This window comes from Ischnura elegans, chromosome 4 (genome assembly GCF_921293095.1).
Source record: "Ischnura elegans chromosome 4, ioIscEleg1.1, whole genome shotgun sequence".
Lineage (NCBI taxonomy): Eukaryota > Metazoa > Arthropoda > Insecta > Odonata > Coenagrionidae > Ischnura > Ischnura elegans.
Genome location: NC_060249.1, coordinates 41,625,493 through 41,644,433, shown reverse-complemented (window position 1 = coordinate 41,644,433; position 18,941 = coordinate 41,625,493). Strand labels below are relative to the sequence as shown.

At 37.6% G+C, this 18,941-nt stretch overlaps 2 protein-coding genes across 2 annotated transcripts in view; one reads left to right on the top strand and one right to left on the bottom strand.

The window, feature by feature from the left end:
• LOC124157355 (phospholipid-transporting ATPase ABCA1-like) overlaps positions 1–18,941 on the bottom strand; it is a 127,789-nt gene that overhangs the window by 92,370 nt on the left and 16,478 nt on the right. The gene's annotated exons all lie outside the window — the stretch shown is intronic.
• LOC124157356 (carotenoid isomerooxygenase-like) overlaps positions 12,835–18,941 on the top strand; it is a 35,708-nt gene continuing 29,601 nt past the window's right edge. The window contains exon 1 of the mRNA XM_046532020.1: positions 12,835–12,982. Within this exon, the coding sequence (XP_046387976.1) occupies positions 12,957–12,982 (26 nt within the window). The 5' untranslated portion in view covers positions 12,835–12,956. The remainder of the gene's footprint in view (positions 12,983–18,941) is intronic.

Genomic DNA, 18,941 nt, shown 5'->3' with positions numbered 1-18,941 from the left:
CACCTTCGAGTTGAAGCACTGAGTAAGTGATATTCATGTACTGCTCCACCCTCACCACTGACTAAACACATCCTTCTTTCCAATGTTACAGCTACATTGTTCTCCGTTTTCTTATTTTTTTAAATCTCCGAGAACTCCGTCATCACGGCTGCTGTGGCGTTGCAAATGAACTTGATAGGGTATAGAGGTAATGGAAACGAAGTTGCGGCTTCAGGAATCGCAAAATTTATTGCCTAAAGAGTCCCAAAGATTCCAATGTCTGAATCCTAATTTCTTCACGGTGAAGAATTAATCGAAACGTTGCAACTTGTTGGTGTTTCTAAACCTCATTTGATTGCTGTCTTCTTCATCCCAATAAATATGGATTTTTTTAAATGAATCTTATTACAAACTTGCTGGAGTAGGCTAAATCAACAACGCTTAGACACATCTTACATTACCGCCTAGCCAACACCACCCAGTCTCTCTCTTGATGATGTTGACTCACGATTCCCTGACTCATCTTCCCCGTGGAAATAAAAAAAATCCTCGCATTGCGCAACAAGAAATGAAAATATGAAGTATGGGAGGTTATTCTTATTCAATGGTGTAGAATTCCACAGCAATAGGAGTAAGGGTTTTTACATGATTGTGTCACGAGGGTAAGAAACAGCGGGCGAAGAGAAAATAGCCCGTGAAAGAATATCGACATAATATTCCTTTTTTTTTTTTGGGAAAAAACGAAAATATTTATACCAATAAGAATGAATCTGCTAAGGGAATTTATGATATCTGAAAGTAATAAAACTATCGTATATGAAAAAGAAATAAAGTGTATCTGGGGAAGAGGTAGGTACAGAATGCCGTTGAGTCGTAAGATTGAGAATGCTCTCCGATCGACCGGATCGGATTATTTAACGCACTAATGATTTCAATTCATTATTTCCCAACCCAATTTTTTTCATCCCAAAAAATGGGGTTCATATGGATGCTTCAATAATTTCCAAGGATTAAGATTCTTTGCTACACATAGTTACATGAATATACTACATTTATTTTAGCAGGAAACCTTTGTTTCAGCTGCAAAATGCATAAGAATTGGTTTTGATTAGAAGTTTGACTGAAAACAATCGCTTGATTGCCGATCGAGATACCGAGAGACATATTTTTCAAAAAAGAGACGAGAGGCATCTCATACCTACGTAGCTCATTCAGGTCCTATTATCATTTGATGCAGTTGTCTCTGAAGATGGATGGAAAGATTTCCGAAAATAGATACCGACTGCAAGGTTCGAGCGATCGCATGATATTCCAAACCGTCACGCGATGTGACTGACACGAAATGTTTCATTATAAAGCGGATAATGCTGAAAAATAATAAACAACCGTGTTCGATTGCCATCGACCGCATAATTAACGCAAATTAATTACACAAAGGCTAGGTGAATCTTTAGCTCTTACAGAGATTAGGTTGGGTACAGCTACTGACTTGGAGGCTGCAGTTAGGTTTAGTTTGAATGCGTAATTAAGGTTTGAAAAATATAATTTTGGAAGTGCATCATATTTTCGGACCCAACAGCAGCGATAAAATAAGAGAGATTACAAGGAATTATTTCTTTATACGGAAATGAGGGGCCAAAAATAAAAGAGCAAAAATTTAATTCACCTTTAACTCTCAGCTCTATTTCAATTCCTGGGTGCGAATTGGCACCCCCACTCCACTTTCATCGAGGAAGCTCACGGGATACACTGTAATTTAGATAAAGTTTTGACAAAAGAATCTCTGAATCAATATCATCATTACCACCTTTGTCACTGTCCGTGAGCCGCGCTTAGCGAGTAGTGTCTAGGGCACAGAACATAGACTGGTAAAGGAAAAGGACATTTTTGATTACTGAAAAAGAAGAAAGCGGTAACTACACCTGTACATCTAATCCTCGTCATGCATTACCAAAACACGAATCAAATTTCAGCCACGAAACCCCCTCAGCGGTTCGATCTCGACCCGGTCCATCGGAATATGAGAGGAAAATACTCCAAAAATCGCCAACTATGCACCAAAAATCGTGCAGCGCTGATGGGAATTTAGATTTCACTTCCGAATGTGTCGCGATGAGTACAAGCACATGATTTCTGAGTGAAAAGATGCTAGGAATCCATGTTTTCAATTCCTTTGCTTTTGGTGCATACCTATTAATATTTTTATTTTGCCTGACCTATATTCCTTACAGTGGAATGATAAAGTCTCTTCCTCAATGAAGATGACCACATTCAACCCTGAGTCACGAAGAACAAGTATCTGCGATTAAGGTGACATGAAGGGAGGTAATTGTAATTTCGAAATAAATTTCACAAATTCACGTGAGAGGAATACAATTTAGCTCCCTTAGAAGATAATGTCAACGAATTTCAACAAATCGCATATTAAACCAGCTGATATTGTTGAAAAAACTCAATTATAAATATACCAAATGTTTCTCGCCGACGGTATTGTCCCTGCGGTTCCAATCCACAAAACAATAATCTAAACAAAAATTGTTAATGTCTCAAAATATTAAGGCCCAGTTTTATAGTGCCCACCTAAAACTTAGCGGAGTATTAAAAAAGGTGTTGGCGATGTTTTCCATTTAAGGCCACTAGCCTGGCAGACTGGATCATATACTGGATTATACTACTGGAAATACTGGATGACTAGATTCTGGACTACTATGCATTTCTTACCCGTCAAAACATCCTTCCGTTAACTTTACGGCTGTATCATAGGACAATTAACGCTAACCGGAAATTATGAAGTCGCCCGTTGTCCGTTTGCCCAGTCCAGTTTGTACAGTCCGTTTGTCCAGTCCGTTTGTCCAGTTGCCCGGCCCTTGAAGTCAGGGACCGGGCAACCCGTGCGACTGCCCCGGCCGAAGCGACGTAGCTAGGGGGGCGACCAAGCATACTGACCCCCTGTTTCATTCGGGGGTATTCCATATCAAACGGGGGTAAGGGAGTGATAATAAACAGAAGTTTGCCCGAGTAAGTATTTTCCCTTGAGCCGGCCCTGCTTGAAGTGCTAATAATTATGAAGTGAAGCACTCCCTCAAACAAAACAGACGCATGTTAAGGTCATCAATGAGATGATCTTCACGATTTCTTCGAGTCCGCCGCCACGTCGGTATCTCTCAATGAAACACCGTCGCCACAAGTACGTGCCTCTGTAGAGCGGTGTCGCAACTTCATTCGATCGACTCGTCACGTTGCAATCATTTTCTGCTCCACTAAATTTCTCCCCGGCATAGGAGAAGAAGGTACACGGAATACGGATGTTTGGGTGGCGTAGAAAGTACGAGTTGAAAGTAGGGTGTTACCTCTCAGAAAGAAATGAAATAATTTCAGATGGGAGGATAAATCATCTTCCTACACTTTCAAGGCTATAATGCGAATAAATCAATATCAAGACTGTACACTTATTAATTACTTTATGTGGGGTCCAATATGTGTGGATTATACCTACCAGGGGTACCCTCACGGGAGGTTTCATGGCGTATAAAACTTCCGAGGAACTTTGGATGGGGCTCTTGAATAGTAGGTTATCATTATGAAATTTTCAGGTTTTCAAGTACAGTAGACCCATGTTAACGAGATGTTACGCCTGAGAAATTAATAAAGTAAGATTTTAATATTCCATACAAAGGAAAATGTTAAATATGGCCTACTCTGATGGATATGAAAAATGTTAGTATGATGATAGCATAAGTAAGTAATAATTCACGAAAAAACGACAAAAAATAAACACGACCTGCTGTGGGGGATTGGTGCGTTCCTTTGAGGGATTACCTCTCTGACAATATTTTCTTCCCAGAACACACATGCTTGATATGAATCATCATGGTGGAGGGATACTCCATATTTTTTTCACCAAACGTGTTAAGTCTGTTACGCATATTTACTTTAAATTTGTGATTCTTATTATCACTAAATTAAGAGCTGTCACGTGTAAACTGCCATATTCTTGCGTTGGAATGGGAAAACTATCATATTTTATCTTGCTTGATGTTTAACACTAGTATTACTCGGCAAATATGGTTATAATTTTACAAATTTGTAAATAAGTAAATGGACTAACAGTCAAAGCGAAACCTAATCTTGAAACCAATCCTTAACGATTTGGAAAACAGATATTACGATTTTAATTTTTCTGAAATATTGCTTTGAGATTAATACCAAACCAAACAATTTGAGGCAACACAAAATACCTGGAATTGAATTTTTTAAATCATGATGGCTTAATGGGCATGTTGTTTGTAGATATGCAAAATTGGTGTCATAAACCTATTGCAGTGGGAAGAGAATGGCTTTTAGCCCTTGTTTTTCAACAGAAAATGACTTTGATGTGTCTCATTTCTCGTTTTCATATATGTTCGATCGACTGTCAACTATAGAAATCAGATCGATCAAATTATATCAGAAGCCTATATCTCGCGAACAATATCGCAGGACGGAAGCACCTGAAAGATGGAAGAGATAAGGGAATGTAACAAGCATCTTCCGATTGATATTTGCCTATTCAATGTCAATTGTCAATTTTCAGATGTTTTAAAATGTCGCGATAGCTCCGAACTCCATGCTAGAATACGGAAATGGTGAGGTTGTCGGTCTAAGTCGATTACGTGGGCCACAATACCAAAGTAATCATTTCCATCTACGAATTCAAATTAAAAGTGGAAGGTGGATAAAGCCCGCCACCAGTATTAGCGTACTCTCGACGAAAGACACGCACAGACATATAGGTATGTCCCCTCCGACAGACGGTTTCTGGAGGTGGTGTTAATCGGTAGAAATTGGCTTCCACGGTTACTTTATGGTCATATTTTCTTCGGGTATTTGCCGCGTTGATTCATTTTGTGGGGCAACAGTTCTAAACTTAGCGATGAGAGAGATCATAAATTTTAACGGTGAAATCAAAATCATGCGTCGAAAATATGAGGGGACAGAACATGGAGAATTCCTTCCACCACAGCAAACGTGTGCACAGGGACTACTAAAGTCATACTTTTGAAGCAGGGGATGTTAACCAATTTTCACGGAGCCTTGGTGCTATGAAATGCCAATTATCGATAATGAGTCTGATTCCACAAGTGGAATAGGGTGGTTTCCTATTACTTTTTTATTGCCTATATCGGAAGATTATTACTCCTGGAGTACGTATTTCACGATTTTAGATTTTTAAATGACCATATCTATTTTTCGCGATTAAATGAAAAGTGAAATTTTTCAAGCGCGCGAAAACGCGACGGGTAAGGAAATCTCTCCGTGTGACGCATTTCTGGTTCCCCCTCCCGCCTTGTGAGGTGACCTTGATCGAGGCTCTGAGCGCTGATAGGACGCAGGATGCTAGAGGGTAGCTGAGTACCTTGCTGGCTGGTAGCGCTTGGCTTAAATAAGGATTATTAATACCCTATCAAACGAAGGAAACTTTCCGACCTTAGGCAATTTTAATAGGTGATTATTAAGAGATGTTTCCCTGAGCTCTGTCCCTCATGCATGCATTGGTAATCTCAAACGATGTATAACTCCTATCTTCTCCTATAGAAACTAGGTCCCTGTGACGTCACGTGGAGTGGCATCGCATGGGCGCCAGTCTGGCCCTTTTCAAATGAGGATAAAAATGGACCATTGCCATTCGTCTAAACCGGTATTTCTATAACGAAATAATTTGTATATTTTGAATACAGTAATTGTGGGTAACACATCGCAATCAATGCCTTTCGGTTTATTTGATGAAGGAAACTACCCTATTGAGATATTCTCCAATTATCTTTGAACAGAGCTTGTTGAGCTAGTAAAATAAAAACTTTTATTACCTATAGAGCCACCTTAATGAGCATTGTCTTTTCTATTTTTTCCACGCATTTCGGAGGCGGCCGCCGCTACTTAATCCGCTCCTGCGAGGGTTAAATATTTAGTAAAAAACATGAATCCGGTTGATATAAAGCTAAGAGAGCTGGGTCAGCTGAATCCTCACCCCCAATAGAACTTTATTCAATAGTTTTGTTGTATGGCAGAACTATAACGTCGAATCAAGCGTAAAACTCTAGTGAACAGGGTAAATATTTATGAGATATGGGTTCTCCTGGTATCTACCTCATCACTTTCCCTCGTCTAACACGAAATGCTTCCCTCACAAGTGTAAATAACATTTGCTTTCATACACCGCTAGTTTACAATGGATTCCTTCACAAAAAAAATGAATGAAAGTAGCACCTCTTAACATACCATCACAATTTTACATGCTGTGGAAGAATTAGAATAGAAGAATAAACTGACTTCCTGAATTCATGCCGCATGACTCGAATATATCAACCGTTTTCAGTGTGAAATGTATCTCATTGCAGTAAAAAATAACAACGTCCATTCTTATTGACGCAACCAGCAACCATCTACACACAATAGCTTACGCTAGAGGGTACAGTCGTTTATATGTAAGTAGAGTCACTTAGTAATTCAAGGGTCATGTCAATCAAAATAGGCATCCTTGTGCACGTTGAACTGTATTTACAAACAGAACGCATTTTGTATTGAGCTGGATAAAGACCCGTGACTCGTGGAAGTCAAAGGCAGTCACGTGTAAAAGTTGAGGAGGATGGGTACAACGTCTTGATCTATTTGAATGCGGGAAAATTGATGCAATGTGCGCGAGTCGGAGGTACCTCTCTCAAAGCTATTTTCCCTGTTGAAAGTTATGATTCACGGAACTCGCAGGGTAAACGCCATTCATGTGATGACTCATAACAGCAACGATTTTACTGGTTGGACCGCGGCGTACAACGCAACCCACTCGAAGACCTAATGCACCCTGAGCAAACATTCTGGAATTATTAACTCGCTCAAAGTTGAAACTTACTATCTGCAATATAATAACTGACTACTTCCAGTTTCGAGATACGACAATAAGATACGAGATAATTGTGTTGATTTCGTTAGACGTTTCGTTAGAGTTGGTTTCGGCTTCTGCTAATATTTTCCGAATGTGAAATGAAAGTGCCAACAGTGAAATCACAGTGAAATTGATATCTTTCCTAGGCCTTTTACACGGGAATTCTTTTTTAAAATCAACATCTGCTCAATGGATAGTGTACGTTAACACATTGTATTACAGCCTTTTATTTTTGAAATAGTTTCAATGTATTTATTACCAAAATTTCAATGCTAAAACTATTTCTTCCCTTTTAAACGATTATTGTAAGAATGTCAGAGATTTTAGAAATAGAATATTCACAACTTTTATATGGACCTAATATACATTGATTCGCATGGAAATAATTGCCCTGATTTTTCTCGGTTTCACATTTCGCCGATTGTCACCGGTCAATGAGGGATGGCCAACGAAAATGAAGAATCACTCTGCCTTATTTTCATAATTTTTCACAATCAATTAAACGCCTAATGGTGTAAGATTGCGTTTACCGACGTGTAACTGCTTCGATTCAGCCGAAGATTTCTAGGATGTATTGGTTAGAAACACAAGGAATTCAAGACCCAATGCCTCATAGTCTGTCACTACCGTCAGGGATTATTTTCAAAATCGCCAGACACCTTAAATTCACGTGAGCTATCAATTAGACCTGCAATACCTGCGCGATGAATTCTTCAATGTCTTTTTTAAATTTATTCGAGTGGCATCAATGTCATGTAGACTTAGTGGAACTTTCAGCTCTATGACTGTGATTAACCACGGTAGGCAACAGGATTATGGAAGTCCCTTAAGTGTGAAGGCAGAAAGTTGAGTCACGGAACAAAGGGGATAAATGAAACCAATGGGTACGGCCATGTTCGTGCAGTTGTAGATCGCATGGCAACGAACTTTAAATCCGGTTGTAGTCTTACATGTCGAAGTACATGAATACTGACCACAATAGCTCTGGATAGACCTCCTTCCCTTGAACCTAATGTGAGTCTTGAGCGTGTGAAGTTAAGATTATACCCCGGTATATGATACTAACCCCGATGATTTAATCTACACATAGAGGTAGTCAAGGACGTGTCAACGATTAATATGTTTCATTGGCAGTTTTTCATGACTTCTACAGTAATATTTCGCCATTATCGTTTACATTTTATACATAAATTCGTCATTTTTTATTCGCCGTCTATATTTTTCATTGACACGAGTCAGGTCAGTAGTTAATGAAGAAACATAAGATAGCTAACTGATCGTTGAACTAAGCCGAGCTTCGGATGGGCAATGTTAGTTATTAATAATTGCATAGTTAAATTTACCGCCGGATATGAGTGAAGTATTTGGGTAATAATACACCAAAAGATAATCAATGGTTAATTGCCAATAAAACGACAGTGCAGTAAAATTATTTTTTAACCAGGTGGGCTTCAAACTGGATAGCCAAATTTATCGCCGGATTTTTCAGTTAAAAAATGCTTCCTCAGAGTATGTTTAAAAATGACATGTTGTCCAACAAAGCTTTCAATCATAGAAAATATTATTTATATGGTATCATCATAAAATATTTGGAAAGGAGTCATAGAATCCACCGTGGTAATATTATTGGTTTATTTATGAAAAATGACTTCCTTGAAACGCCAATTGAAATTTCAGTAGTCGACAATTGCAGAATGACCCGACGTGACTACTGAAGGGTCAAACTCGAGCAAAGGGAAAGGGGCACTGTGCGGCCATCGAGGAAACAGTCCCAAACACGTACGCACTGAAGAATCGAATTTTAATTCGATCTGACTTGCTGTTATCGGTCCAATTGGAGGAGTAGACAGCCCTGCCGGGCGGCAAGTGAGAATTCACTTGATTATCTAATTACCTCGGAAACTCTACTCAAAGGCGTATTGAAAGGTTCTTCCTGTTTCGCGATGGAGATAATTAGAACAGTAAGAGTAGGCAGGCACAATGGATGTAAAGTTCCTGTAAGTACAAAATCTAGCACTCTCAATTCAAAAGTAATTGATTGATTCTGCATGAAAAATATTTAAGTAAAGAGCTGTGAGATGAGATGATCATTGACTTGTAGGCATGACTTTTGGAATAGTGTTTTCGGAAAAAAATATGCAAATGGCGAAAAGAACTATCGCTACAATTTCAAATTATCCCTTTAATGTCAATGAAGCATACTCTCTCTCATCACAATTATCAAACAACAATAATATGAATTCTAAGAGAAAAATGTAAACCATTAATTCCCACCAAGTCACATTAAGTTTGAATTAACGTCTGCAGTGACTTAAGGTTCACTTTCACCTACATGAATACTTTTGACGCGAATTCTTCATTTGAACACGTTGTATTACAACCAGCAAGGTAACTAATTTTTATGAGACAAGTTGGCTTAGAACTATATCGTTTGGAAAAGAGAATCTACTCCGTAGAATGAAATTGAATTCACAATCATGAATGCATAAGAGTAGATAGATATGATGCACTCAATAAGCACGATTCCTCTGGGGCTATATATATAATACTGTAGTGGAAAAACAGAAATCATCTTAAAAATGATTCAGAGAGTTAGTATTTTTATCACAAGCATTGACTGTGTTTACTTCAAGGCTAATTATTCTAAAACTTAATCATAAAATTCCGTTTCCCGTAAGGTAATGAAAAAGCCACGAGAGTATTGCGAAAAAAATGCGTAGCGTAAGTGGAAGAAGCTAACAATAAGTGACACTCGCTTGAATCGAAATGCTCTCGTGTTAACATTTTAGCAACCCTGATCGTCAGACGAAAGAGATGAGTATTGCTGATATTTTAGGATACGCACGCTAGACTTCTTCCTCCCTTCGTGCATGGTACCATACATAAGTGAGATATATGTGTTTCCCTACATCATCATTTTGGATGGTAGATAAGGGCGGGGAAAAAGATATTGTAACATTAAAATGACCCACTAACAACCAGAAACTCGAATTGGAAGTAACAAATAACCAGGGCTGAACAGTATTTCAAATACAAGTATTTTAAACTACTTATTTGAAATACATTTGTATTTTGTGCTTGGTGTTTGTGTTTTGTGTGCTTTCAAATACACGGCCTGAATGTATCTTGTATTTTGTATTTCAAATACAAATTTTTGGTATTTTACTATTCTAAAATACAAAATACATTTGTAAAATAGTTTTGAAGTAGCTTTGTAACACTATGCATTAAAACATTTACTGAAGTGGCATTGAGACTTAGCTCATCCCTAATAATTTGCAAAAGTTGTTTAATGCCTGGTATGGGTACGTTTTAGTGGCTAATGCTGAACTATACGTAAAATTTTGCTTGCATTTTGACGACTTGGAGCGTAATAATAGCAATGTGTTAATGATCGTATGTTTCACCAGCAATTTTCATTAAAAACATTTTATTTCATCAGGCTCTAGGGTAAGCTATTCGTGGCCTAGGGGCTACGCAATGTCTAATGCAGTATCAAAATGATGAATTTTCTCAAAATTAATGAAATTAATTAGGACATTGCGGAAACTCCTACTGCAAGAAAAAAATCAATCCAAGGAAAGTATATGATTTTCAACCAAGGTTAATCAAAAAATTGACATCACCACCTGATGCTGTTGAATTTTGAGACTCTTTTGTGTTGAAGAATAAATGCTCTTCAGATGTAAAAATCCTGTCTAGAAAGTTATTTAAGATTAAACTCTTGGAATGTGGTACCTCTAGCTCACAACGACAATGTATTACGTCTTCAATTTGTTTCCAATCAAAATATAAATAATATATGTGCACAAAAATGTAATAATGTTCATCTCTTTAAAATTTATATCCTGCAGATGATTTTGAAGCTGGAGAAGCGGAAAATGTAGATTTCCACTGCATGGAGCCTCGAGCAATAGATTGTGAGAAAGACGGAGAGGGTTCAGAAATGGACTATAGGAACGCTGGCATAATTCTACCCCACCATATGAGGTGTGCGCGTCACACCTTAAATTTACTGGCGACAACTGATTTGCAAAATGCTCTAAAGGATTCGTCTGTCAATAGAATACATTATCCAGCTCTTGCAAGGTGCTCCACAATATGGAATGCATCACGTCGACCAAAATCTTCAGAAGTCATTCAGGGTATATTAGGATATCAGTTATTATATCCTTGCCCCACGAGATGGAATTCACTGTACGACTCAATTAGTCAATTAATGAAACACAAAGACAGGTTGAATAAATTGTTTGAGAAACTCAATTTAAGCAATACATTCAAAGAAGTAGAAATTGAATATTTAGAGGAATTCATCGTCATGATGAAGCCAATCGCCACTGCCTTAGATTACCTTCAGGGCCAGAAAGCCTGTTATTATGGACAATAACTACCCACACTGATGTATCTGCGTATCAGGTTGCAACATTTGATGGAAAATAATTTGCGTCATACAGCTGGAATAGTAACAGCATTGGTGAAAAGCTTGCATGATAGATTTGAATTATTTTTCAGTTTGTCTCCTCTAGTGAATGAGGCTATTTTAGCTGCTTGCTTTCATCCTAGTTTCAAGTTGCGGTGGCTTCCTGACCATATTTCAAACTGTTAACGAAAGTGCATTCAAAATCTATGTATAAATTCTTTAGAGTCTTACATTTCTAGTATATGTGATGATACCTGAGACACAACAAGTGGTGGAGAGGAGGACGACTTCTTAGTGCTATCAAATACTAGTGAGAAAAAGCAAGTCCCACATTGAGTTGGAAGTGATCAGCTATTTCAATGACAAGAACAAATCGCTGTCGAGTTTACAAAATTATCCGAATATTAAGAAAATGTTCATCAGATTTAATACAAGCCTATGCTCATCTTCACCAGTGGAAAGACTATTTTCACTTGCTGGGTTTATCCATTCCCCTGTGAGGGGATCTCTGTCAGACAAACTTTTTGAAAAACTTGTATTCCTCAAGGGGAATAATTCATTCATAGAGAGCAATATTTGATAATTTTTATATTGAAAAATCTCAAATGTATATGTGTATGTTAGCATTTTTATGTTTATTTATGTGTTAGAACTTTTTTAAAGATGTCTTAGTTTCCTTACAAGTGTATTTTGTATTCTAAAAAGTATGTAAAATACTATTTTGTATTTTGTATTTCAAATACCGAAGTCCAAGGTATTTGGTATTTTGCATTTCAAATACATTTTGTGCAGTATTTTGTATTTTGTATTTCAAATACTCCTCGGCCTGTATTTTGCCCAGCCCTGCAAATAACATTATACTTTTTTCAACGTCGAGTTTGAATTTTTAAACTCACTCAGGTATTGAAAATTTTTCATATTTTATTGCTTTTGCTTATGAAATGCTTGATGATGAATCGCAAAATTGAAAATATTAATTGATAATTTTGAAAATTTATCATCAAAATTTGACAAATACTTGCAATTAAAAGCTAGCTAAATAAGCATCGGATGTATATTACGAATTTTAGTTAGTTTAAACCTACATTAAACATACCTATCTCTTAAAACTTTCAAAAAAATAAATTTTCTTTTTTATGTTTTAATAAAAAAGGAGAAACCATGGTTGAACTAAGAAAATTTCGATTGTAATTCTCTATTCAAAAGAACATCTCCTCCCAAGTAACATGTGAAATACGTAAGCATTCCAATGAAATATGGAGTCGAGGATGACTTTGTATTTCCTATGTACGGTTACGTCCTCGCTATTGCAGGGAAAACTCTCCGAAACTCGAAGCGTGGGTGACCAGCTAAGCTGGGTACGACGTATGGAGTCATCTCTTGGGTGGGAACGGTGGGAACCTCAATTCCACTCGAGTATATCGACACGAGTGGCTCCCCTTCACGCCTGCGCGGCCCGCCGACCCCGCCGTCGCCAGGAGCTGCAGGGTAAAGTGGTGGGAAGGGGCATGACGAGATGGGGGCGAGAAAAAAGTGACGAATGTAAGGCAACAACGTAGGGAGTAGGTGCGCACTTCGCGAGTAACCCATTGTAAAAAGTTCCCGTGGGCAGCTTGAAAATCATTTCCGCATTGCCAGATGGGAATTGTTACCAGCATCATAAGGTATGTACTTTAAGCAGCAAGGTCTTTCCTGGTCGTCCATCTTTACACACTTTCCTTGTTCAACATCGCGAGCAGATATAGAGAGCACACGCGTTCAATCCGATTCCCCCAATGTGAGGAGCGTGGACGAACTCTCCTCTGAAGGATCATGGGAAGGAAGAGGGAGGTTTAATTATAGCCTGGGGTCCCACGAGAGTTTTCGGTAGTTTCGCAGCCGTAAGAATGACGAGGTGGGTTGGACCTGGCTTAATAGATGGAATCGTCGCTGAATAAAATGGGTTCGATTCATGAATATGTGGATATTTTTTCGGCCGACCCCACGTGAGGATGTCACGTGCTTCGCGTCAGGGCGAGAAACCACGTGAGGCGGACATTTCCTTTTCTCAAAGACGTATGGGTTGACGGCTTCCCAGAGGAAAGACGCGGAGTGCGTTGAGTGGTGTGAGGTCAGGGAATTGGTGAAGTGTCTCCCGCCAAGTCGGAGGGAAGTTTTTTCGCTTTCCCAAGTCAATAGGTCAGCATTGGCTTACGTGCGAGTCGTCGTGTCGTCCAGTTGAGAACTATCAACGAGAGGCGATAAAATATGTAAAAAATAATGCATCTACTGCATGTAACTAGCGGCTTAGATTTTCTTTAAATTCGTCGTGTATCTTTAGTACCAGGGACAAATATATGGGGGAGCCAAGGGTCCCCTCCGTCCTAAATAAGCAAAATATTTATCCTTTAAGCCGTTTCCTGCTCACCGCTTATAGCTATCGAAGAAGCTATCTTCATTTACCATCCATCTTCTACTATTATCGTACCTCCTTATTTTTTTTTAATTTCACATTCATTTTAAATAAAAATACAATTTGTGTCCTGATCCATATAATAATTTAACCTTACATTCATCTAGTCCTCACTACCCCAAGATATTATCTACATACGCAAATGGATGGTGTGATCTGATGATATGTAATAATGAGACTTCCCTCTTCAATATCAAGCGAACATTTCAAAAGTTGCATTTCAATCACCACCTTTAATTTCTTAATTTCTTGTCATCTTCATGTAGGCAGCCAAAGCAACAAAATAGATGGGATTGGTTGAAACAAAGATTCAATTTGACAACTTTCCCCATGAATAATTAAAAAAATCCCGATTTGCCAACAAATTATTATCTCCGTATTGATCAATTGCTTGCTTGATCAATTGGTGATATTTTGAGTGGAAACCATGTGTATAGCCAGGGGCGGTCTACCCAGGTCCGCAGGTCGGCAATAGCCAAGCGACCCGAGCCAAGGGTGGGCCCACAACGCACAGTGGTCCCAATTGCGAATCTAGCGGGACAAAATTATTTTTCCCAAAAAACTTAAACCTTTTGTCGTGAAAACATTCATAATTGCCAAATTATAGACAAAAACACAAAATAACACTATCATAGGTCTTTTCAAGGTGGTTTATATGAAAAAAATTAAAATATTATTTAAAAAATAATTTCGTGTAACTCAACACTTAGAAAAATATGCAGAAAATCATTTTTTTTAATCTATAGTAATGCGATTTTCTTAATTTAATGAACTAATTACGTTAAAAATATACTCCTTAACACTGGAGATACACATAAAATCGTTTTTCACCGAATGTGAACTGCGGAATATTAGTCACCTTCATCATTATTACTCTCCCAACTCCCTTCATCTCTGAAATTTACCGACTCCACAACCTCCATCTCTTTAACATTACTCATTTCATTAGGTACAGGTAATATTGGTTCCCTGAGAAGCTGTCTGACATCCATCGAGAGGGAATAACAATGCCTTGGGTGCAACGAACTAATACTGGAAACATAAGGATCAGATATGACTAATAGTAGGTTAAAAACATCTCTCATTGTGTCCTTTCTTGAGTATTTTAGCGCGTGATTTTCTTTGAATTTATAAATATGCTTGCTTCTTGGGCCTCTTCGGAAAGCATTCCAATGGGAACTAATGCAATGCAATGGGGGCAATTATTCACTTTTGTCTCATGAATTAGATTTCATATACCTTGAAAGGCATATAATACCATGAGTATGACGCATGTATATTTTTTCTTTTTTTTTGAGCATACTTCTCAAATACACTTTTACTTATGGAGAAACCACAGGAAAGTGCGCTAAGAATTGCTCCAAACCATTGAAATAATTCCACCTCTACTTCAGTAATGCCTGATGAAATGTCAGGATTCTTTTAACGTCAAAATTCTGATACTATGAACAATTTCTTCCCGTTTATTTCGATGACCAAGGGCATCAGTGGAGAGATCTGCGCCTCTATCTTTTGCACTTCTTTCACAGTTATCTCCTAACTTTCATCTTCCAGAAATAATTTAATGGGTACCTGATCGAAGATGTCCTGGTATTCTGCCATAAGATGTAGTTTTTATCATTTGATTTTAGCTGAAGAGGCATCATAGAAATGGAAAACATATAGGAATCGTCCACTGGACCTGATTCCTTCCGAGATACAAATCTTTGCTTATATTGCTTGTACCCACTACTCCCATTTTAACCCCACTTTTATATCATCATTAGTTTGAATTCATTACCAAACCGAAGGAAAGCGGCGACAGCATCTCTCTGAGCCAAATTAGTGTTATTCACTAGAGCCAGTAATTTGACCTCGGCCGAAGTATCAGTAATGGTCAGTTCTTTTAATGGGGGATAGCAAGACGACTTTGAGTTCAAATTTATCTTGTATGAGTGATAAATATTGCACCGTCTCTGGTTGGCTTCTCTTCCGATGTTTACGCACTTTTGCTCAGTAGGGTTTTTCCATGGAAAAGGACAAAGCTTCTGATGATGAATATGGTATTGGAATCAAAGGTGAAGACAATTAAGCCTTCTTATAGTTGGTAGCTCTCTTTGGTATGTTTTCAGTTATGTCTTTTATAATTGCTGCCGCATCTTTTTTCCCAGAGCTTGGCAATGAAATCTGGCTTGCAAAACAAGGTTCTACTTTCGATATATCCTTCAAAAGAGACTGAACACATCTAACAAAATCTGTCGTTTTTTCTGGAGCACTGTTTTTACTTTTTATCAAAATTACTTTAAAATAGCATCACAATATTCCCCATGTCCTTTGAGGTATCTTCATTACAACTTTCAAATCCTAATTTACGTTCTACACATTTAATAAATCATCTAAGTATAGTCTTTTCTTCCTCAGCAATTATAACAATTCCATGCGATTTACCGCCGGTACCTTGAATCGCTCTGAATGCGACATGATTTTCCCTATCTATATAAAAATGTAAAAAATTGTAAGCCATGTAATAATTATACCATAAATATTAATAAAAATGTATACCGTACAAAACTACTATAGTTAAAATTAGAAATATTTCTTCTCTAGCGTAATTTATCCCGATATTCCAGGCGTCGTCCGAGGAAATGCCCCCAGGCCCGCGTCTCAACGGCTCTCGTTTGTTAACTTCATAGAACAAAAAGGGCATTATTGTCAAAAAGCGCAAGTAGGCGCAAAATGTGATAAATATATCTACAACTACAAGGAGGTTTCCACATGTCTTTGAAGGTTTCGCAATCCTACCTCGATATATATTTTTTATAAGTCAATTTAAACAATTGAAGTCGATAAAAAACGAGGTTTTAAAGACTGAGAGATAACCATTTGAAATCTATTATGTTAAAGCAATTATATTTGAAGAAAAATTACTCTAAAAACTGTACCGATGGCTATAAGATACCGTTAGAAATTGTCGTTCCTTGCGTTATTGCTATCTAGCAGGTACGTGTTAATGCTAGCGAGTCAGCCACCGTCTGGGTGTAGGCGGATGGTAGGCAATTTGAACGCGTGACTTTGCAGCTGCATAACATTGTTATAACTTATATAAACGTTGTCAAAGTTACCAATCATGATAAAGCTTTTAATTGCGGATATCGCTACACCTACGGCGACTTTATTTTTAAAAGTTGCAAAACTGACTTTTGTCCCGCTAGATTAGCGATTGGGACCACTGTGCAACGCTCGCGTGTATTGTGAAGCGTACATGAAAGATGAAATAAAAAATCGGATTACTTAAACCAAAGTATTTTTCAATTTCAATTCTATGCAATTTCCTAAAAATTTCGTAAAATCTTTCTTTACAAAAATCGATTGAGCATGAAGTTTCTTTGGAAAAGACATTTGGACACCGCTGGCGATGTTGGTGTAATGGCAAACTTTGGTTGGTTAATATCGGAAAAATATTAACATTTTTTTCCTTATGGTAGTAGTGGTATGGTATTGTAGTCATTTAGGATTTTTACAAATCCGGGAGTACAGTAAATGAATAAAAAATTTGAAAAAGAATTTGAATCTCATAAAAGTGAATTTTGCGATGAATACTTTTATCGAGTATAGAAATCGAGTAATTCGTTGAAAGTCGGCAGAAAGGAGAAACTCTACAAATTATTCACGAGGTATTCCACTTAAGAAGTCAGGCCTTTTTCATCAGAGGATAGATTTTGAAGTAAACACATCAAAAATGAGTGATAAAAATTTGTTTTTTTAAGACCTCAACAAAAAAATTGCTTTTTAAGTGCAAACCAACTTTTAAAAAAATTTACCGGTTCCACGAAAATAATTTTACTCTAGTTTTTTGGTTGATTTGTAAACGCATTTTATTTCAATTTAAGAGCTATAAGAGCAATTTTTTATAAGGGATAATGAATACTTTTCTGTCGTGAAAATCCCAAAAAGGCATGTTTCCAGTCACTCAAATAAAACAAAAGTAAATTTTCTCTCATGAGATCACAGGATATAACAATTGCCGTTTGCCAATAATCAAGGTTATGCATTCATGGAGCTTGGGTGAGGAGTGAACACGACATAAAAATAGTTTCAGGGCAAGACTGATTCATGCTCATGGCGATTACTTTTCATGGCAATATCTCCAGGCTGTCAGCGCCATTCTGAAGCTCATAATGAAGTTTTTAAAAATCAAATCCCCCTTCCATTATTCACCTTTAACTAAACAATGTCGCGATAGAACAGTCCACTGTTGTTTTAGTCAGCAAAATTTAGGTCCATTGAGTATAAATCATGTCATAGGCTTGAAATGATTATGGTTTTGATTGCACCTCGTGTTCAATAGCCTTTGTCTCAGATAGCTGGTTTTAACATTACTATACGACTCCAGTATCATGTGAAATTAAAAGGTTGCTTCATTACTTCCTCATTGACATGAAACGGGTATAAATGTTATCGAGATAAAAGAGGAGTATATGCAGTGCTGAAGTTGGGCCGATACGGCGTACCTTCTAAAATCAGCGTACCGGTTAAAATACCTTCGTGGCCAGATGTATAATACATGTTCAGCTGTTGTAATTTTTGGTGAGTACAGCCTAAATTTCTTTTTGCAACTACAGCACTGAGTATATGAGTAGTCACGCCACCGCTTACGAAACTGTTTGTTGTTAAGTTCAAAATTTTGGGGGAGCTTAGTGGGTATAGCGCTGAGGAACTGGTTTCCTGGTCCAGGATTCAAATCCGAAAAAGTCTTTGATGATTTCAAAACGGAAACATTCGGACTGCGAAGTGGTCATGGCAAGGCAACCGGCCCATCTAACATGAATGTCATAAAATTCACGCGCCTATAATTTGGACGGGATGAGCTCTACCTGAAACTATCAAAACCAACCTTCCAGTTGAGTTAAAAAAATTGGTTTTGAATGTGAATCAAAAATATTGTGATTTCATGTTGCTAATCTTCACTGGTATTTACCATTAAATTTTCAGAATGGCTGCGCTAGTATGGAGCGATTAATCTTGCCTTTCGGTCTAAATTCACAAACTCCAGCAATTGAATAATCAGATAGAAGAAATGATAGCTCAAAAAACTCAAGAATATAGATGCGTGACTAAGAGTTATCAAATACAGATACAGAATGCAGCTAGCAAATAATTCACCTCTTTCCAAAAATAATTACTTCTAGAAT